The 19,654-nt window shown below is 40.0% G+C and overlaps 2 protein-coding genes across 2 annotated transcripts; one reads left to right on the top strand and one right to left on the bottom strand.

Annotated features, from left to right (window-relative positions):
* Positions 1-596: 596 nt before the first annotated feature.
* LOC102828325 (olfactory receptor 51E1-like) lies at positions 597-9,380 on the top strand. The gene is made up of 2 exons (XM_006870241.1): positions 597-695; positions 8,294-9,380. The coding sequence occupies exon 2, from the start codon at positions 8,333-8,335 to the stop codon at positions 9,290-9,292; it is 960 nt and encodes a 319-aa protein (XP_006870303.1). The 5' UTR covers positions 597-695; positions 8,294-8,332; the 3' UTR covers positions 9,293-9,380.
* An 8,975-nt stretch (positions 9,381-18,355) lies between these two features.
* On the bottom strand, positions 18,356-19,312 carry LOC102828066 (olfactory receptor 51I2-like). The gene has a single exon (XM_006870370.1). It carries the CDS (start codon positions 19,310-19,312, stop codon positions 18,356-18,358), a length of 957 nt encoding a protein of 318 aa, XP_006870432.1.
* Between the last annotated feature and the right edge of the window lie 342 nt (positions 19,313-19,654).

Genomic DNA, 19,654 nt, shown 5'->3' with positions numbered 1-19,654 from the left:
AGCTGCAGGATAGAGACGAGCAGGAATTTAATCACTGGGTCTTCCTGTGAGCAATTTCTGCTTTTCCTCTGGTTAAATGAGTCTTGGTGTGGTGCTGTAGAATAAACCACTGGATCACTAACCACAAAATGGGCAGTTCAAACCCACCAGCTGCTCCTTGGAAACCCTATACAGTGTCACTGAGTTGGAACTGACTGGATGGCACTTTACAATAAAAACAACAACACATATGATAAGCTTTGGGAGGAATTTGGAGAAAGGTAGCTCACAAAGGCTGAAGCCACACATTGAGCTTCATTGAGTCTTTCCCCACTCATTCCATACTTGGAGACTGTCACACATATCACAGCTGGTACTAGTATCCTTTTTGGGGAAGACTCTGGAGACCCCCTCTATCAAGTCCCTCTCTGCTCCTATGCCCCAAGACACATACTCCCAGGACACAGAAGCAAGAAGGAAATCAGAACCATAGTTGGCTAGTGAAGTGAAGTGTACCTCAAGATGGACCCTCTGAGCAGCACTTTAACACTAGCAGGGAGAAACGGAAAGAGGAGGTAAGACAGAGAATAAATAGCTCTGCAATGGGGAGGCCCGAAGGAGGAGGCGGAGACAGAGAAAGCTATACTTCAGTACAGCCTGTCAGGCTTCTTTAAGAAGACTGAAAAAGGGGTACACGTTCCTTCAGTGCGGTTGAGGTGAGTGCAGGAGAATCAGGAGTATGCTCAGGTTTATGAGTTCTCATAGATAGAGTTCTCCCATTATATTTGCTGAGAGAATGAAGAAACAGAAGCACAGGGGTGTAGTGGAGAATATTAAGGAGGCTCCTGGCTCAGAGGACAGACAGCCTTAGCAAATTTTATGTTTGTGTGGTGATGGGAAGCATTGGGGTTTTAGATGCTGGCAATTTTCTAGTGACAGATAGGGATTGATAGGGATTGGCATGAATGAATGGGAGCAGAGAGCAGACTAGTTTGGGACTGAGCTAGGGTTGGATTGTGGTTTGGTGTGTGAGCAGAGTCTGTACCCAAGTTATTGGTGTGGTTGAAGCTCAGTTTGTAACTGAGTTTGTGGATGGTCTCCAAACAGGGCTGGGACTCATTCTATACCCTCTGGCAGAAGTCAGGTGTTATCTGAGATGAAACTAAATCTTGCTGGGGCTTCGATCCTGGTTCAGTTTGGCCTTGGATCAGGGTTCAGTCTTCAGTCCAGTTACAAAAGGGATTTGTCACACTGTGACTTCACTTAGTTTTCACTCTTCTCCAACCCTACTGAACCAGTCACAACTTTCCAAACAAGGTATGTTCTCTTTCTCTTTGCTAGAATGTACTTAAAAAAAAAAAAAAAAAGATAACATCTGTTGTTTAAATTCCTCCAAGTCACTCAGAATTAAATCAAAGTTCTTTTTCATCTTCTACAAACCACTGCCCTGCTTGAACCCTGGCAGCCTCTCTGCTTCTGATAAGGCTCCCCTATAAGGAGCTCTGGTAGCGTAGAGGTTACGAATCGGGCTGCAAACCTGAAGGTCAGCGGTTCGAAACTACCAGCAGCTCCGTGGGGGAAAGATGAGGCTTTCTACTCCTGTAAAGATTTACACCCTCGGAAACCTTGTGCAGGGTTGCTATGGGTTGGAACTGACTCAACGGCACTTAACAACAACAATCCTTTCTTTGCTCTAGACACCTCTTTCTGATCTGCAAACCCCAAACTCATTTAGCAAGACCTTTTCCTCTTGTGTTCTTGGTTTGCAATGGTCTTTCCCTACCTCTTCATATGCTGTTGTTGAGTGCCACTGAGTCACTTCTGATTCATAGTGACACTAGAGGACAGTGTAGCGCTACTCCATAGGGTTCCTTAGGCTGTGATTGCTTTAGGAGCAGATCCCCAGGTCTTTTCTCCCCTGGAGGGGCTGGTGAATTCAAACCACAAGTTAGAAGCTGAGCAAACACTTACAATTGTTGTTGTTGTTAATGACCTTCAAGTTGACTCTGACTCATAGTCACCCTGTATAGGGTTTTGGAGGAGAAGCTGATGAGCTTGACCCAGCAATCTTGCAGTTAAAATGCTTTTCAGCCTGGCACTTTAACCCACAGTGCCACACCAGAACTCCTCTGTGCCATTGTTGTTGTTGTTATTGTTAAGTGCCTTCGAGTCAATTCCAACCCATGGTGAACCTGTATAGGTTGTCCAAGCAGCTGCTGGTGAGCTTGAACCGCAGACCTTGCAGTTCAAATAACTTTGTAGTCTGGTGCATTAGCCCACAGCACCACACCGGGACTCCAGAACTCTATGTTGCTGTTGTTGTTGTTAGGTGCCATCAAGTTAGTACAGGCTCACAGCAACCCTATGTACAACAAAATGAAACACTGTCCAGTCCTGGGCCAACCTTACAATTGTTGCCACATTTGAGTCCATCGATGCTGCCACTTTGTCAATCCATCTCGCTGGGGATCTTCTTTTTCTCTGACCCTCCATCTTACCAAACATGTTATCCTTCTTCAATGACTGGTCCCTTCTGACAATATATCCAAAGTATGAGAGACAAAGTTTGGCCATCTTGACCTCCAATGGGCACTCTGGCTGCACTTCTTCCAACACAGATCTGTTGGTTCTTTTGGCAGCCCATGGCACTTTCAATATCATAACTCAAAAGCATCTGTCAGAAGTCATAACTCAAAAGCATCAATTCTTTTATGGTCTTCCTTATTCACTGTCCAGCTTTCACATGCACATTAGGTTATTGTTGTTAAGTGCCCTCGAGTCAATTCTGACCCATAGTGACCCTGAATAGAGCAGCTGGTGAACTTGAACTGCCGACCTTGCAGTTCAAACAGCTTTTCAGTCTGACACATTAACCCACAGCACCACGCCAGGACTCCTATTAGGTTATTGTTATTGTTATTAAGTGCCGTCGAGTTGAATCTGACCCATAGCGACCCTGTATAGGGTTTCTGAGGAGCAGTTGGTGAGCTTGAACCACCGACCAGCTTGAAGGGCTCCTTATATCTTAGTATGGCTGGTATTTTTTTAATTACATATAGCTCTTGGCTCATACTTCATCTCTTCAGAGAGGTTTTCAGTGACCTTGTATCTCATATATTGATGACCTTCCCCTGTTTTTCTCTACTATGTTTTTAGTGTACTTATCTTTATATGAAATATTCTTTCTCATTTATTTTTTGACGTCCTTTTTTTAGTGATTGAGTTTCATATGAACGGTGACTTTGTCTATTCTGTTCCTAAGTGCCATCAAGTCAGCTCCTACTCTAGTGACCCTCTATGCTGTGCTTGTTGTAAAATGTTGTAGAAGTTGGTGCTGACTCATAGCAACCCTGTACAGAATTTCCAAGGAGTGGCTCATGGGTTTGAACTGATGACCTTGTGCTTAGGAGTACAGTGCTTGTTCTACAGTGCCACACTAGGAGTCTGCATAATCTTTGTCCTACCATTTAACATAATATACTGTGATGGCTGGGTGTGGTGCAGTGGGTTAATGTGCCAGACTGCAAAGTCATTTGAACTATAAGATTGATGGTTCAAGCTCACCAGTCACTCCCTGGAAACCCTATACAGGGTCGCTATGGGTCAGGAGCAACTCAATGGCACTTAACAACAACAACAACTGTGATGGCATTAATTAAGCATTGGAGATACTGAGATAGCAAGCTAACAAAACACAGTTCTAGCCCTCCAGTAATAGAGAGAAACTAATATCCAGCTACCACAGTTGTTGTTGTTTTTAAGTGCTATCGAGTCGCTTCTGACTCATGGCACTGTATAGGATTTCTGAGGAGCAGCTTACCAGCTCTAGCTGCTCTTCTCATGTGATAGTCCAGGCTGACATAGATAGATGCCTGGCCCTCCAGAGTGCCAGAGTCTTCTAGTTCATCTTTCCAGGTGAGGGATGTCAGAATAAACTATGCTGCATGGCCACTTGGACTTCATTTGGAGCCAGAATTTGGCAGAAATCCTGTTCTCCACATGTCCTCTCATGTCATTGAAGTCCTTGGATAAGGGAGAAGTTTTCTGTCTGACCCTAGATATTCTTGTTTTGTGTTAAGACTACCATGCACTGACCTTATAAATACTTTCACCTATTTAAAAGTCTCATTTGGATACTAATTAATAAATATGATGGAGCCCCTGCCTGCAAGAAGTTCATAATTAAGGAGAAGATAAATGTAACAGTAATTATAGTTCAGGATGGGAAATAGATAAAAAGAAACCTAAACAAAGTTCTTTGAAAGGACAGAGAAGGAAACATTTACTTACATCCAGGACTAAAGGGGGCTTAGGGAAAGTATCAGAGGAGAGAGACACTAAGTCAGGCTATGAAAGATGAGTAAGACTTTGTCCAGTGGGTAGTCAAGAAGGGAAATCTGGGGAGAATAGTTTTTCTTGACAAATGAATAAGATGAAAACAATAACAAAAAAGCAGAATCACAGGAATCAATGGTCTATGAAAACACATATATTCCAGTGTGGCTAGAGTATGTTGATGATGTTAGGAGTCTTTTGAAGAGTTCCTACTCATAGAACGAAACACTGTCTGATCTTGCATCATTTTCACAATTGTTAAGTTTGAGCCCATTGGTGGGATCACTGTGTTGTTCCATCTTATTGAGAGTCTTCCTCTTTTTTTGCTGACTTTACTGAGCACAATGTCCTTTTCCAGGGGTTGGCCCCTCCTTATAAAGTGTCCACAGTATGTGAGATGAATTCTCATCATCCTTGCTTTTAAGGAGCATTCTGACTGTACTTCTTCCATCCAATGTGGATGGAGAATAGAAGTCATGATAAGAAGAGATAAGAAAGAAACCTAGCATCCAATGCTGAAACAAGGGCCTTCTAATCCTATGGAGTTTAGTCCCTTTTTTAAGATTCAATTTGATAAACAATTTCATTAGAAGATTACAGGATTATCCAGATGAGGAAAGTTTACACTATAGGCATGGCAATCTGAATAGGAGCTTTTATCTTATGTGACTGTTTTAGCCATCAAAATAGAAAAAGGTAACACTGGAGAAAAATGGTTGACAACAGATGTACATTTTTGTACATACTGTGTGCCAGGAATCGGGTAACATGTTTTCTATTCATGATCTCATTTATTCCTCATATCAATATTTTTGTTGTTGTTGAGAACCGTGGAGTCAGTTCTGACTCATAGTGGCCCTGCACGGGAACAGAATGACTCATCTTTCTCCCTCAGAACCGCTGGTAGTTTCGAACTGCTGATCTTCAGGTTGGCAGCCCGACTCGTAACCACTATGCTACCAGAGCTCCTTTACTGGGCATGAATTACTTTTTGTCATTTTGGCACTGTAGGGTTAATATACTGCAAACCACAAGGCTGGCAGTTCAAACCCACCAGCTGATTCTGGAAACCCTATACAGAGTTGCTATGCGTGGGCACTTAACAATAACAACAAAGGTTAGGAAAATGAGGCTTAGAAAGGTCAGATGACTTTCCCAAGATCACACAGTTGAGGAAATTGTACATCTTGAATTTGAACTGAAGGTTGATTTAACGGTTCTGGCTCTTTAGAGCTATACAATACTGTCTTGGGAAGAAACAATTCATTTTTTTTAGACATGGAGAGTTGCATGTGCTTGAAAGACAGCCAGCTGAACTCTTCAGTAAGGTTTCAGAATCATAAATCTAGATCATCAAAGATAATTCATGACACATTAAATAGATTTAGGAACCAATAGTTGATGTATGACAAGTTAATTTATTGCAGAGTGTGAGATGGCCAAAGAGAGGGTTTTCAATGGGAAAATCACTGATTATAAAATTCTAGACAGCATTATCATTTAAATGACAAGTGTAAACTGGTAAAGATAAAGAAAGGAAACCAAGAGCTAGTGATTAGAGAGAGATGAGGAAGAGCAGAAAAGAAAGAGAGAAAAGTTAAGGAAAAGGGAATTGTTCACAGTTTTACATGGTACAGAGAAGGTGGTAAGGATGATTAAAAAGAACATTGGTGGCTTTGGTCTCTTTGCTTGAAGTTCTAGGTTTAATCTATCTCCAGTTGTTTAAGTTAAATTTGGCCACTCTCTGTTTAAAGACACATGCTCCTCATGTTTTCCCACTGAACTCTGGATCTGGTCTGAGAGACTCTGTGTACTGCTCAATTTTGGAACAAAGATGATGAACATTACCTGAGTCTATTCAAAATAATCTGCATATGTTCTAGAAAACTAGTGGCACAATGCCAACAATGGGAAGAGGAGGTTGTTTCCTAACTTTAGCTAACCATATGTTTTATATATGATATGTATGCAAAACTATTAAAAACTACAGTGAGCATGATGTAGTAAATAGTCAAAACACATTAATATTTGTGGATTAGAGATAGGAGGATTGTTTCAACAGAGATACAATCTGAGATAACCTATGTATGGAGGTTCCTCCCTTAGCATCAATCTCTCTTTATGCTTACTGATTTTATAGTCAGATTCATAGATATCTGAACCATGGTCTAGGATTGATTATTTCTCCAGTATTTCCAATGCCATCATCTCTCAGGGTTAGTCTTCTAACTGCCAATACCACTCTGTTAAGATGGGTTCCTGAGGTGGCTATTTTTGCTTAAATGATATACTATTCAACATATCACTTATCAATATGTATTTTGCTCAAATGATATATTAATAACTGACATGCTGAGGGACAAAAATGATACATTTTGTCATGAGAAGAACAGGAAGCAGAATAGGACAGGGGAAGAGAACTGAACAGGATTGTTGTGTCAGCTGAAGACTCAGACGGATCTTGGGGAAACTCTGAAGCATAAATTGCATCACAGAGTTGGTCCCACCTGGAGACAAGGTGTGTGTGTGGGGTCACCCATTTCAGGCAGTTATTGCCTCAAGATGTCCGTCTGGGTGAGGGAAAGCATAGCCACCTATTTGACTGAGGACAATTCTTTGAAGAAAGTGAAATTATCAGCTCTTAGCAACCAGCATCACAGATAGGAGATAGGTGCACTGAACTGGTGAGACAGAACTGGGTGTGATACCAGCATCTGTCATTCTTGTTCCCTTTTCTGGCATAGATTGGATAATCTGAAAGGTTGGATATTTGGACAAGAGTGATGAAATAAAGATTGAGCTAGAGTTCAGGATGTATTTAGAATCAGGTTTTTATTGGATTAGGGTTTATGATAACAAAGTATGTGTTGTTAGTAGGTTTCAGATCAAAACTGAAATGATTATTAAGTTATGTTTTATGTTAATGTTAGAGTTAGGGTTAAAGCTAGAGTTGGTGAGACCAATCATATTACTAATAAGGTTACATTTCAATTTTTCTCTGAAGATCATTATAATTCTTACTACGTTTGTACTGGAGTTAAACGTAACGATAATCTAGCCAGAAGAACAAGTAAATCTGTGTTGGAAGAAGTACATCCAGAATGCTCCTTGAAAGCAAGGATGTCAAGACTTTGTCTCTCATACTTCAGACATAATATCAGGAAGGACCAGTCCCTGGAGGAGGACGTTATGCTTGGTAAATTGGAGGGTTAGTGGAAAAGAGGAAGACCCTCCCATCCACCCAATGAGATGAATTGGCACAGTGGCAGCAGCAATGGTCTCAAAATGCAAAAGCAATTGTGAGGATACTACAGTACTGACCGGGCAGTGTTTTGTTTTGTTGTACATAGAGTTGCTATGAGTTGGAGCTGACTTGACGGCACTTAGCAACAACAACAAATGTAATTCTAATAATAAAATTACAGATGGTATTAAGCCAAGGGGAATATAAGGGTAGAATAGAACAGAGAAAGTAATGAGATTTTTTTTTTTTATCATTTAAGATTGATGTTTACAGAGTCTGTAGCCTTTGTTTAGTGAACTAAATCATTTAAAATGTTCTTATTTTTGCCTTAGTATTTTACTTATTTACTTAAGGATTGACTTAAGAGGCAAGATGAATAAATAAGACTGGGTGAGTCTACATCTTTACTTTGAATTTTTGTTGTTAAGTGCCGTCAAGTCAGTTCCAACCCATAGTGACCCTGTATAGGGTTTCTGAGGAGGAGCTGGTGAACTTGAACCGCCAACCTTGCAGTTCAAACGGCTTTGCAGTCTGGTGCATTAACCCACAGAGCCACACCAGCACTCTTTGACTTTGAGTATTGAAGATTAATTTGGTTGAATTCATAATTGAATCAGTGTTTGGACAGGCAATGAAGTAAGAATTTGATCAGAGATTGGGACATCACGATAGAGGGAAAGAGGTGTGGTTTTGGGATTTTGGAAGATTTGACATTGGCTTATCTTTGCATTCCAGCTTCTACATACCTGACATTGGTTGAAGTTCAGTTTCTTCATGATGATGGACTCCAATGGCAATGAATCCAGTGCTACATATTTCATCCTAATAGGTCTCCCAGGTTTGGAGAAGGCTCAGTTCTGGCTGGCTTTCCCATTGTGCTCCCTGTACCTAATTGCTGTTCTAGGTAATATGACCATCATTTACATTGTACGGACTGAGCACAGCCTACATGAGCCCATGTATATTTTCCTTTGCATGCTATCTGGCCTTGATGTTCTCATCTCCACTTCATCCATGCCCAAAATGATGGCCATCTTCTGGTTCAATTCCACTACTATCCAGTTTGATGCTTGTCTGCTCCAGATGTTTGCCATCCATTCTCTATCTGGCATGGAGTCCACAGTGCTGCTGGCTATGGCCTTTGACCGTTATGTGGCCATATGCCACCCACTCCATCATGCCACAGTGCTCACGTTGCCTCGTGTTGCCAAGATAGGCATGGCTGCTGTGGTACGGGGTGCTGCACTCATGGCACCCCTGCCTGTCTTCATCAAAAGGCTGCCTTTCTGCCGGTCCAATATCCTCTCCCATTCATACTGTCTACACCAAGATGTCATGAAGCTGGCCTGTGCTGACATCCGTGTCAATATCATATATGGCCTTATTGTCATCATTTCTGCCATTGGCCTAGACTCACTTCTCATCTCCTTCTCATATCTGCTTATCCTCAAAACTGTGTTGGGTTTGACACGTGAAGCCCAGGCAAAAGCATTTGGCACTTGTGTCTCTCATGTGTGTGCAGTTTTCATATTTTATGTACCTTTCATTGGATTGTCTATGGTACATCGCTTTGGCAAGAGGCATGATTCCCTGCTGCCTGTCATCATGGCCAACATCTACCTGCTTGTTCCTCCGGTACTCAATCCTATCGTCTATGGAGTGAAGACAAAGCAGATCCGGCAGCGCATCTTTCGTCTTTTCCATGTGATGACCACTCAGACATCAGACCCCTAGATGCCAGTGCTCTAACTTCTTTCACGTACAAAGTCTTTTGATTCAGATTATAATATCAGCACTTTGGAAGACAGTATTAAGAAAAAAATTCTTAATAAAGATACAAGTTTGATCTTCAAATATGAAACTGAGTGGAGACTCTCCATGTGGAAAAGAGCAGTAGACACTCTCAATTTCTATTTTCCAAGATTATTTTCCATTTGGTTCTTCTCTATATATGGTTACTAAAGCCCCAAGCTGGTTGCAGTTGGAGAGCTAATATTTCCTATGTACCTATTGAATCCAACTATCTAAATTGTTTTAATATATAATGAAGAGCATGTGATAGTATACAGGAGATAAAAGTGATGCATTTAAAGAACATTTATCAAATTTTCAGACATTATCAAATGAAACCTGATAATTTGACTTAAAAATCTTAACTTCCTCTTCAGAAATCCCAACTACATTATATCACAGGAAAAGGGGTATGCCTGGACTTCCTTAACAAACAAACAAACAAAAAACCTGCACAAAGAATAAGTCATTTCCTTTCTCTCACTATCAGTCTTTGAGTGAAAGCTTGGAAATAAAGCTTTGAAAAGACTACATTTGCATGTATTAATGAAAGTTAACACATTACCTTATGACAGTTTACATAGGCTATGAACATTCCTTTTCTTATTGAATTCTCTTATTGACCATTTAAATTAGTCAGGAATATGATTAGCATCCCTATTGAACCAATAGGGAAATAGATGTTCAGTGTAGACCAGTAATTGCATGAGGTTACAAGTCTTTTGATGCTCAATGCTATATTGTGGGAAGGGACTGTAAAAGAGACCTATAGGGTAGTGGGTCAGGCATTTCAAATCTGTCTTTCATTTTCCAGGTAGGCATTTAGTTTCCTCTCTAACTAATCTAGCGTTGTATTTAGGAACTTCTTGTTAAGACATCTCGCGGCTTTAGTCCTATTAATAGCTGATCCTTGTCTTCCTGCCTCTGTACTTGTGTAATGGCAGCAGGTATACTTGAAGTTCTCAGTCTAATCACTTTATTTACCCAGTAAGTGGCTCCTTTGGTAAATAAAGTGATTAGCACTGAAAGTTCTTAACATAAATTCTTAGTTTAAAACCTCATCGAATACAACTATGAACAAATATGTGAAAAATGAATATAATGGAATGAAATGAGAGCAGTATGAGCCCCTGTTAGTCTGAAGGTCTTTGTTCTTTCTAACACTTTAATTTAGATATCTAGATAATGGTTTTTCTCTCAGATTCTCATGTTTTCAAACATAAAGAATGGGAGACACAGACTCAATTATCCATCAGGACCCACATCTTTTGTGGCCAAGGACCCCTCTGTTTCTAAATGATCATCTTCTATGACAGGGGTTCCAAACTATGGCCTGTGGTCCAAATCTCGCTGGCCATGAGCTAAGAATAGCTTTTGCCTTTCCACTAGCTAAGAATAGCTTTTTTTGGAAAAATTTAAAATAATAATAATATTTTGTGGCACATTAAAATTATGTTGTTGTTAAGTGCTGTTGAGTCAGTTCCAACTCATATCAACCCTGTATAGGATTTCTGAGGAGCAGCTGGTGAGCTTGAATCACTGAACTTACAGTTCAAATCTACCTTGCAATCCAGCACATTAACCTGCATCACCATACCAGGAAATTCAAATTTTATTGTGTATAAATAAAGTTTTATTAGAACAAAATCATGCTCATTGTTTCTAATTGCCTTTATGCTACAATGGCAGAGTTGAGTAGTTCTGACAGAGACTATATTTCTTGAAAAGCCTAAAATATTTATTATTGACCCTTTATAGAATTCATTTGCGAATTGCCATTTTAATGTGCTTCATTATATTACCTTAGTAGAGAAGCCAAGAAAGCGAGGCTCTTCTTCAGAGAAAATATCTTAACTTTATTCCCTGCTTCTAAGAAGTTCAGTATCAAATATAGCAGTCAGTGCCGTACAAGGTAATCAAAAGAGTTTGTTGTTGCTATTGTTATTATTGCTATTGCTACTTAACTCTTTCCTCCTGTCCTGATATATAGAACCAAAACAAAATCCTTCCCTTTGGGGCTTCCTTATTATTTAATAATGGACTACAAAAAGAAGCCTCCCCCTTTATCATTCAATTCAAGGGTGTGTCTACTAATTATCAGATTGGACCAAAAGGTAAGTCTACGAATTCATCCAGTGGCTCCATGTGAGAAAAGATCTGACGATCGCCTCCTGGAAAGATTACAGCATAGGGAGCCTTGTGGAGCAGTCCTACTATGTCATATACAGTTGCATGAGTTGGAGTCAACTGAATGGCAATAGGTTTGTTTTGTTTTGTTTTATTTAAACCAAAGTCACAGAATCTAGTTCAACCTCACTGGGCATACTTGTATAAAGTTTCTACCTACTAACTCACCATGTAGCTCTCAAGAGCATATGTACCATACACACAAACACAAACATACACACACTCAATAAAATATTAATCAATTATCAGAGGGTCATTTCTTGGCCCAATTGGATTCTCTGCTACCTCTTCCAGGCACAGGCACTTATTTGTGCTGTTAACACTACAGCTTTTGGACACCAGATGATATTGCCCAGTTCTCTGTTTCTCTGCCTCTGGAAACTGAATGCAGGCTCTGCTGTTCTCATCATAATGATGCCATGTAACACTAGATTCTTTGTTATTAGGTGCCTGCCATTTTCAGAGCCTATGTCATATTAATACCTGTGCTTAAGTTTCTTAAAAAAATGGAAAGAGCTAATATCTAACTTCTATAAAGTGATGGTACTATCTTTCTTCAGGTGTGACAGAGATTGTCTCAAGGCTCACAGACGACATTTCTTTTTCCTGCACAAATAGAAAGACTAATTTCATAGCTTCTCTTGCAATGGAAGTGGGGCAGTGCACTTGTGTTCTTGCCAATGGCATATGGTATTAATGATGTAAATTACTTCCATATCTCAACACTAAATCACTTGGTGTGCTCTTTGATATTCTCTTTAATAGAGGTGAGCTGGAAGAAAATTACTCCAGGATGCTAGACCCATATAGTGGCAAGGGCTTAGAGTTTATGCTTAGAGGAGAGCTGATCAAGAAGGCTGCCTGAGGTGAACTAAATTCTGCACAAATGAGAAATGAATATTTAAGATATTGTGATTTTGAGCATTTATTCACTCCTCTAGCTTAGTTTTATCCTCTTCTCACTTGTAAAGTTAAGAAATTCCTCAAGGATGTTCAAAATTATTCAGAAGCTGTCTTAGTTTTACCTCATGCTGTGGTGAAACAGATACTACAAGTGAGTTGCATTAAGGAGGAGTTCTTCCAGTTCTAGAGATGGGTAGTTTCCTAGTTCTGGAGACTAATAGTCCAAATCAGGGTTCTAGCCATGATGATTCATTCCTTTTCATAGCCCTGAGAATTTCTCAGTTCACTGGCTTGTAGACAATTTTCCAACGGCATCTGTCTTCTCCGATATTACATGTCCATTGTAATCTTTTTATAACTCAGAAATGATTACATTTAGAAGCCACCCTACTTGTTAAATGCCTTCAAGTTGGTGGATCTCCAAGAAGCAGCTATTGGTTTAGAAATGTTGGCTTTGTCTTTAACAGTTGGACATGACCAAATTCACATAACAAAGAAAATGTTATTTTTAAACAACAGTTAATTTACTCTTTAGCTATATCGCACTGCCATGGAGTTGATTCCAACTCATAGCAACTCTATAAGACAGAGTAGAACTGCCTCTTGGGTTTTCAAGGCTGTATATCTTTACAGAAGCAGACTCCCACATCTGTCTCTTGCAGAGTAACTGGTAAGTTTGAAACTCCAATGTTTTGGTTAGTAGACAAATGCTTAACCACTGTACCACTATCGCTCCTATTTACAGGTATTTTTGTTATTGTGGATCACACAATCTCACTTGCAATTATTTATAATTACAACACAATGTGTTGAGTACAATTGAGGGAAGCACAGAATGCTTAGAAATCACAGTTAAAACCAGTTTTGCCTTGGGGTATATGGGAAAAGTCCCAGTTCCAGTCTTAAGGGAAGTCACATCTAGTCATGAATAAATAAAAATTATATTGCTTCCTCTGCCTTCTGACTCTGTATGCCTAACACCAATGGGTTAAATTAGTGAGGCCCAGTTTTAGGTCTTCTCCCAGCATTCAGTAATTATTTGAAAGACTATTCTGTCTCTCTTGAAGCATAGAAGGATCCTTAGCATAGAAGATATCAATATATATATAGTGCATATATATTTCTCCACTCTCACTTTATATTTTCATAAAATTAGAGTCTATAAAAATTTGGAAGAATATTGTAATAAACACTTGTATTCCCATCACCTAGATTGATAACATTGACTTTCTATTTCTCTTCCTCTCGATTTCTGCACACACACGCACACACATATACTTTCTTGGTTTTACTCCTTTCATTGTAGACATTACAGCACTCCTTAACTAAACGTTAAGCATTCCACTTCTAAAAATCAAAACTCTTACATAACCACATTTCCATTTTCAAACCTAAGCAAGCTAAACTAACCTAATAATATAATTATAATCCTTGGGTGGCACAAATTGTTAGTACACTTGGCTCGAAGTGAAAGTTTGGTAGTTTGTATCTACCTAGAGGTGCCTAGGAAGAAAAGACAGGTGATCTACTTTGGGAAAAAAAATCAGCTACTGAAAACCCTATAGATCATAGTTCTATCCTCACACCTGTAAGTTCACTATGAGTCAGAATTGGCTAGACAGCAGCTTATAATAAAATCTCTGCTGTGGATTACACATTAAGTTGCTAACCACAAGGTTGGCTATTAAAATCCACCAGCATCCAAGGGAGAAAGATGAGACTGACTGCTCCTGTAAAGATCCGCAGTCTTGGAAAATCCATATAGGGATACTGTGAGTCTGAATTGACTCAGTGGGAGTGGGTTTGGTTTGAGGTACATACAATGCATATTCAAATTCCTAAAATTTAAAAGTTCATGCTAGTATGTGGTTATGTTCCTATAATCTATTTAATCTCTATGAATGCTTCTGACATAATTTTTAATAACATTAAAATGTTAAAAGATTTCAAATCAGTTGTATGTGTGTATGTGGATATTAGTTTCTATATTTTGGACTTTTTTCATTAATTACTCATGGTTAGATTCAAGTCAAAGCTTTAAGAATTTTTTTTTTTTTTTACTTCTACTGTTAATTGAGTGAAGGTGACATATACTCAAGGCCATATTTTGGCTCTCATGGACTTGTTTTAATTTTCTTCAGCTTCACCTTGGACTTGCTGATGGGGTACAACTCAAAATGAGGAGAAACAGTTGCAAACATTTATTAATAGTCAGTACATGGAATGTACAAAGTATGAATCTAAGAAAATTGGAAGTTGTCAAAAACAAAATGGAACACATAAAGATTAATATCCTCGGCATTTGTGAACAGAAATGGACTAGTATTGGCCATTTTGAATCTGACAATCACATGGCTTACAATGATCAGGAATGACAAATTAAGGCAGAATGGTGTCACATTCTTCATCAAGAACAGTTCATGTTCTTTCTTGAAGTATAATGCTGTCTGTGATAGTCTTTTTAAATGGTGTGTTGTGTTCCGTTCCATCGCTAGTCTGTCAATTTGTCATACTGTGTTGTCTTGTGTGTTGCTGTAATGCTGGAAGCTATGCCACAGGTATTTTAAATACCACCAGGGTGACTCAGTAGCCCTGCCATAGCACTGAACTGTAAGTACTGGACTGCTAGCCACAAGGTTGGTGGTTCACAACCTTGTTTGCTGGAAAGGAAGAGGACTTGACACACTTCTGGTGAGGATCAAACACTACCGTCTTCAGCATAGATTTAAACCTGAATGTAAAGAATTGAAATTTCTCAGAACTAGACCAAAAAAATCTGTTGTCATTGCTAAGGGCTATAGAGTCAGTTCTGACCCATAGCAACCCTGCATAGGGTTTCTGAGGAACGGCTGCTGAGCTTGAACTGCCAACCTTTTGGTTCAAGCCTATTTTGCAGTCCAGCACATTAACCCACAGTGCAACACCAAGAGTCCATGGACTATAAGAAGAGAAACCAAATCTGTACTGGAACAAGTACAGTCAGAATACTTCTTAAAAGTGAGGTTGGTGAGACTTGTCTATTGTACTTTGGACATGTTAAGAGGGAGCAGTCCCTGGAGAAGGACATCCGTGCTTGGAAAAATGGAGGGTAGGCCAAAAATAGGAAGACTCCAATGAGATGGAGTGACACAAGGACCATATCAATAGACTTAAACATAGCAACAATTGTGAGAATAGCACAGGCCCAGGTGGTATTCCACTGTGTCGTGCATAAGGTCTCAATAAGTCAGAAACTACTTGAATGCACCTTACAACAACAACAATAGTATTTCATTGTGTGTATATACCAAAGTTTGCTTATCCATTCTTCCACTGATGGGTCTTTAGGTTGTCTCCATCTTTTTGCTATTGTGAATAGTATTGCAATGAACATGGGTGTGCATATATCCATTTGTGTCATGGCCTTTATTTCTTTAGGCTGCATACCAAGTAGAGAGGTTGCTAGACCATAGCAATGTGTGGCACTGTAGGAGATGCACTGGACTGCTAACTGCAAGGTTGGTGGCTCAAACTCACCAGTCGCTTCTCAGAAATCATATACAGAGTTGTGTGAGTCAAAACAGACTCAAAGGCACTTAACAACAGCAACAACAACATGGTATTTCTATTTCCAACTTTTGAGAAAGTGTCATACCACTTTCCTCAATGGCTACCATTTTACAGATTCACCAGCAGTGTTTTCAGTCTCTCCACATCTTTGCCAGCATTTCTTGTTTTCTGTTATTTTGAACTTTGCTATTAGTGCCGGGGTGAGATGATGTGATGATATCACATTTTTTTTTTTAAATGTTTTATTGTGAATTATGTGATAGTTTACATGGGAGAACACTAGCTTTATATTTATCCTATCGTATATTGTTTCATTGCCATGGTTACAATCCCCTTCATGCATTATCAACCAACCAAAGGGTATACCCTGCAAGCCCATCCCACGGTCATCAGCACACAGCCCCTCTCACTTTCTGGATCTAGAGTCCCCAGCCACTCCATCTCTCCACATCATTGTCTCTGCCTCCATCTCTGACGTCACTGCTTCTCTGGGTAGGGTCCCACACTCTGCTCTTCTCCCTTGATGGTCCCAAGGACCTCTGCTCCTGGACTGCAAAGCCAATCACTCCCCTCCTTTTGCTACAAAATGCCTACCTTTACATTTCCAACCTTCACAGTCAGTCCTGATAACAATTGTTCACTATTGTACCACAAGAGACCTATCCCCATCTCCTTTCATCAGCCCTGTCCAGACAGATTGGCTACTACTCAGTGGAGATTCAACTTTCCTCCACACCCTCTGTATCTAGGCACCCTCTAGAAAGCTGGCAAACCAGTCACTTCTTGCCTTTGTAGTCCCCCATTTTGGGTAGTCCCCTAATGTCCAAGTTGCCGATCCCTGTCTACCCTGTGTATGGAGAGGGTGGGAATGATTCTCGCTGTAAAGATTTGTTCCCTCTTTTGAGCTACTGCATCGATAGGGGTGATCAAGTTCATCAAATTGTATCAGACTACTCTTTCTCCCCCTCCCCCTTCTTTCTTCTTCTAGCTGAGCTCTGATCATCTTTTTCTTGTAGAGGTGTTGTAGTTTCCTATATATTTTAGAAAAGAGTCCTTTGTTTGATATGTCGTTGCAGAGATTTTTTCCCATTCTGTGGGTTCCCTTTTTACTCTTCTGGAGAAGTTTTGATGTACATAAGTTTGTAATTTTTAGTATGTCCCAATCATCTATTTAGTCTACTTTCATTTGTGTAGTTTTCAAAATGTGTGGTAGTCTGTGTATTCCCTGCATTAATGCCCTCACATTAGTCCCTATATTTTCATTGGTATGCTTTTCCCTTGGCCTACTTCTTCTCTTCCTGGGAAACACTTCATCACCTTTTAATTTTCTGATCTGACTCCTTTCTAATTCCCTCTTGGCAGGATCAGAAACTCTCCTCTGTGTTTCCATAGAATGTTTGTGTACCTATCACAGTCTCACTTTACTTTACTATATTGTGTATTTGGAGTCCTGGTATGGCACTGTGGAATAAAGCATTGGACTGCAAGATTGGTTTGAACCACAAAGTCGGAGGTTCAAACTCACCAGCCACTCCTTGGAAACCCTATGCAGAACTGACTGGACACCACTGAACAACAACATCACATATTGTGTATTTACAAGTCTCTGTCTTCCAGAGACCATGTTTGGTTCATTTTAACATCCTAACTCAAGAAAAATACTGGACAAAATGTCTAAAGTTGATGAGCACATGAGGTCTGAGGGTATCCATTTGTTTGTCAGACTCTCTTTAACTTCTTTCATTTTAAGTCACTAAGCTTTGATTTTTAAAAACATTTTATTGTGTTGTAGGTGACAGTTTATACAGAAAATTAGTCTTCTATTCATCAATTTATGCACAAATTGTTTTGTGATAACGGTGGTTATCCTGCAATGTGTCAGCACTCTCCCCATTTGCAGACTTCCTTTTCTGTTTCCATTCTTCCAGTTTCTTTGCCCCGTCTTATCTTCTTAATTTTTGCTTTGGGGCAAATGTTACCTTTTTGGTTTTGCATAGTTGATTGTTCTAAGTAGAACATTCCTCATGGGTGTTATTGTTCATTTTATAGGCCAATCTGTTATATATTTGAAAGGTGACTTCCAAAAGTAGTTTAAGTTCCAGATTAAAAAGGTGCTTTAGGGCAAGAATCTGTTTTAAATCTTTTTTTTTTTTTTTTTTTTTTTTAATATTCCTTCAAGGTACCATCACTCTTCCTAATTCTTCCCTGGATTCCCAGTTTCATTTGTCCATTTTTTCTATCTTGTCATACTTTTGACAGTGTGTCTAGGTCTGAACTCTGAATAAAGTCCTGTTGGATATATAATCATATGACTATTTGGCCATATTTGTTTTCAAATCTTGTAGTTGTTTCTTGATTTCATCAACATTACCCCTTTGCCTTCAGCACCTTGATCATGGCTTCCCTGATGGGCTTGGATTTGACACTATAAATGATAGGGTTGAGAACAGGAGGTACTACCAGGTACACATAGGCAACAAGAGCATGTACTATGTGGGGTAGATGTCTCCCAAAACGGTGGATCATGGACACACCTATGACTGGGATGTAGAAAACCAGAACAGCTAAGATATGAGATACGCAGGTATTGAGGGCCCTGAGGCGCTCTCTGGGAGAGGCTAGACCCATCACTGTATGAAGAATCAGGGTGTAAGACATAACAATAAGCAGGGAGTCTACACCCACTGTGGACAGGACTACATAGAGACCATAAAGGATGTTGACTGTAATGTCAGCACAAGCTCGTTTCATGACATCTGCATGGAAACAGAAGGAGTGAGACAAGAGGATCTTGCCTGGGCAGAAGTTCAATCGCTTAAGCAAGAATGGCACTGGGAAGAGGGACATAGTGGCTCGAGCCACAATGACCAATCCAATCCTGATGATGACATTATTTGTGAGGACAGCTGCATAGCGCAAGGGGTTAGATATGGCCACAAAACGGTCAAATGACATGGCCAGGAGCACTGAGGACTCCACCACAGAGAAGGAATGTAGGAAGAACATTTGGACCAAGCAGGCATTGAAGCCAATGAGACGATGATCAAACCATAACACAGCCAATGTAGTGGGCAGTGTAGACAAGGTGAGGCCCACGTCAGTGAGGGCGAGCATGGACAGGAAGTAATACATGGGCTGGTGTAAGCTAGGGGTCCTTTTCACAGCCAGGAGGATCAGGAAGTTTCCAGTCAGGGCCACAGTGTACATGGAAGAGAAGGGGATGGAGATCCAACCATGAACAGTCTCCAGTCCTGGGATTCCAATCATCATAAATGCAGATGGCTGGAAGAAGGAGATGTTGACAGAGATCTGGGAAGGGAGCATCCTTGAAGGGCAGATGAGGTCTCCAGAATGATGTAACCCACTTCAATCTGGATAGAAAAATAAGGATAAAAGACAAAATACTTGAAAAGATCCACCCACTGCCATTGCATCATTTATCTGTCAGTTTTCTGTACTGTGTTGGCTTGCGTGTTGTTGTGATGCCACCAATATTTTGAATATCAGAAGGACCACTCATAGTGGACAGGTTATGATAGAGCTTCTAGACTAAGGTTAGGAAGAAGAAAAGGTGAACTAATTCTGAATGTTAAGCCTCTGTAAACCTTATGAATAGCAGAGGAACACTGTCAGATCGAGTGCTAGAAGATGGAAACATGAATAGCA

Source organism: Chrysochloris asiatica, unplaced genomic scaffold (assembly GCF_000296735.1).
Source record: "Chrysochloris asiatica unplaced genomic scaffold, ChrAsi1.0 scaffold00140, whole genome shotgun sequence".
Lineage (NCBI taxonomy): Eukaryota > Metazoa > Chordata > Mammalia > Afrosoricida > Chrysochloridae > Chrysochloris > Chrysochloris asiatica.
The sequence above is the reverse complement of the archived record's forward strand: the minus strand, read 5'-3'. Positions and strand labels throughout refer to the sequence as shown.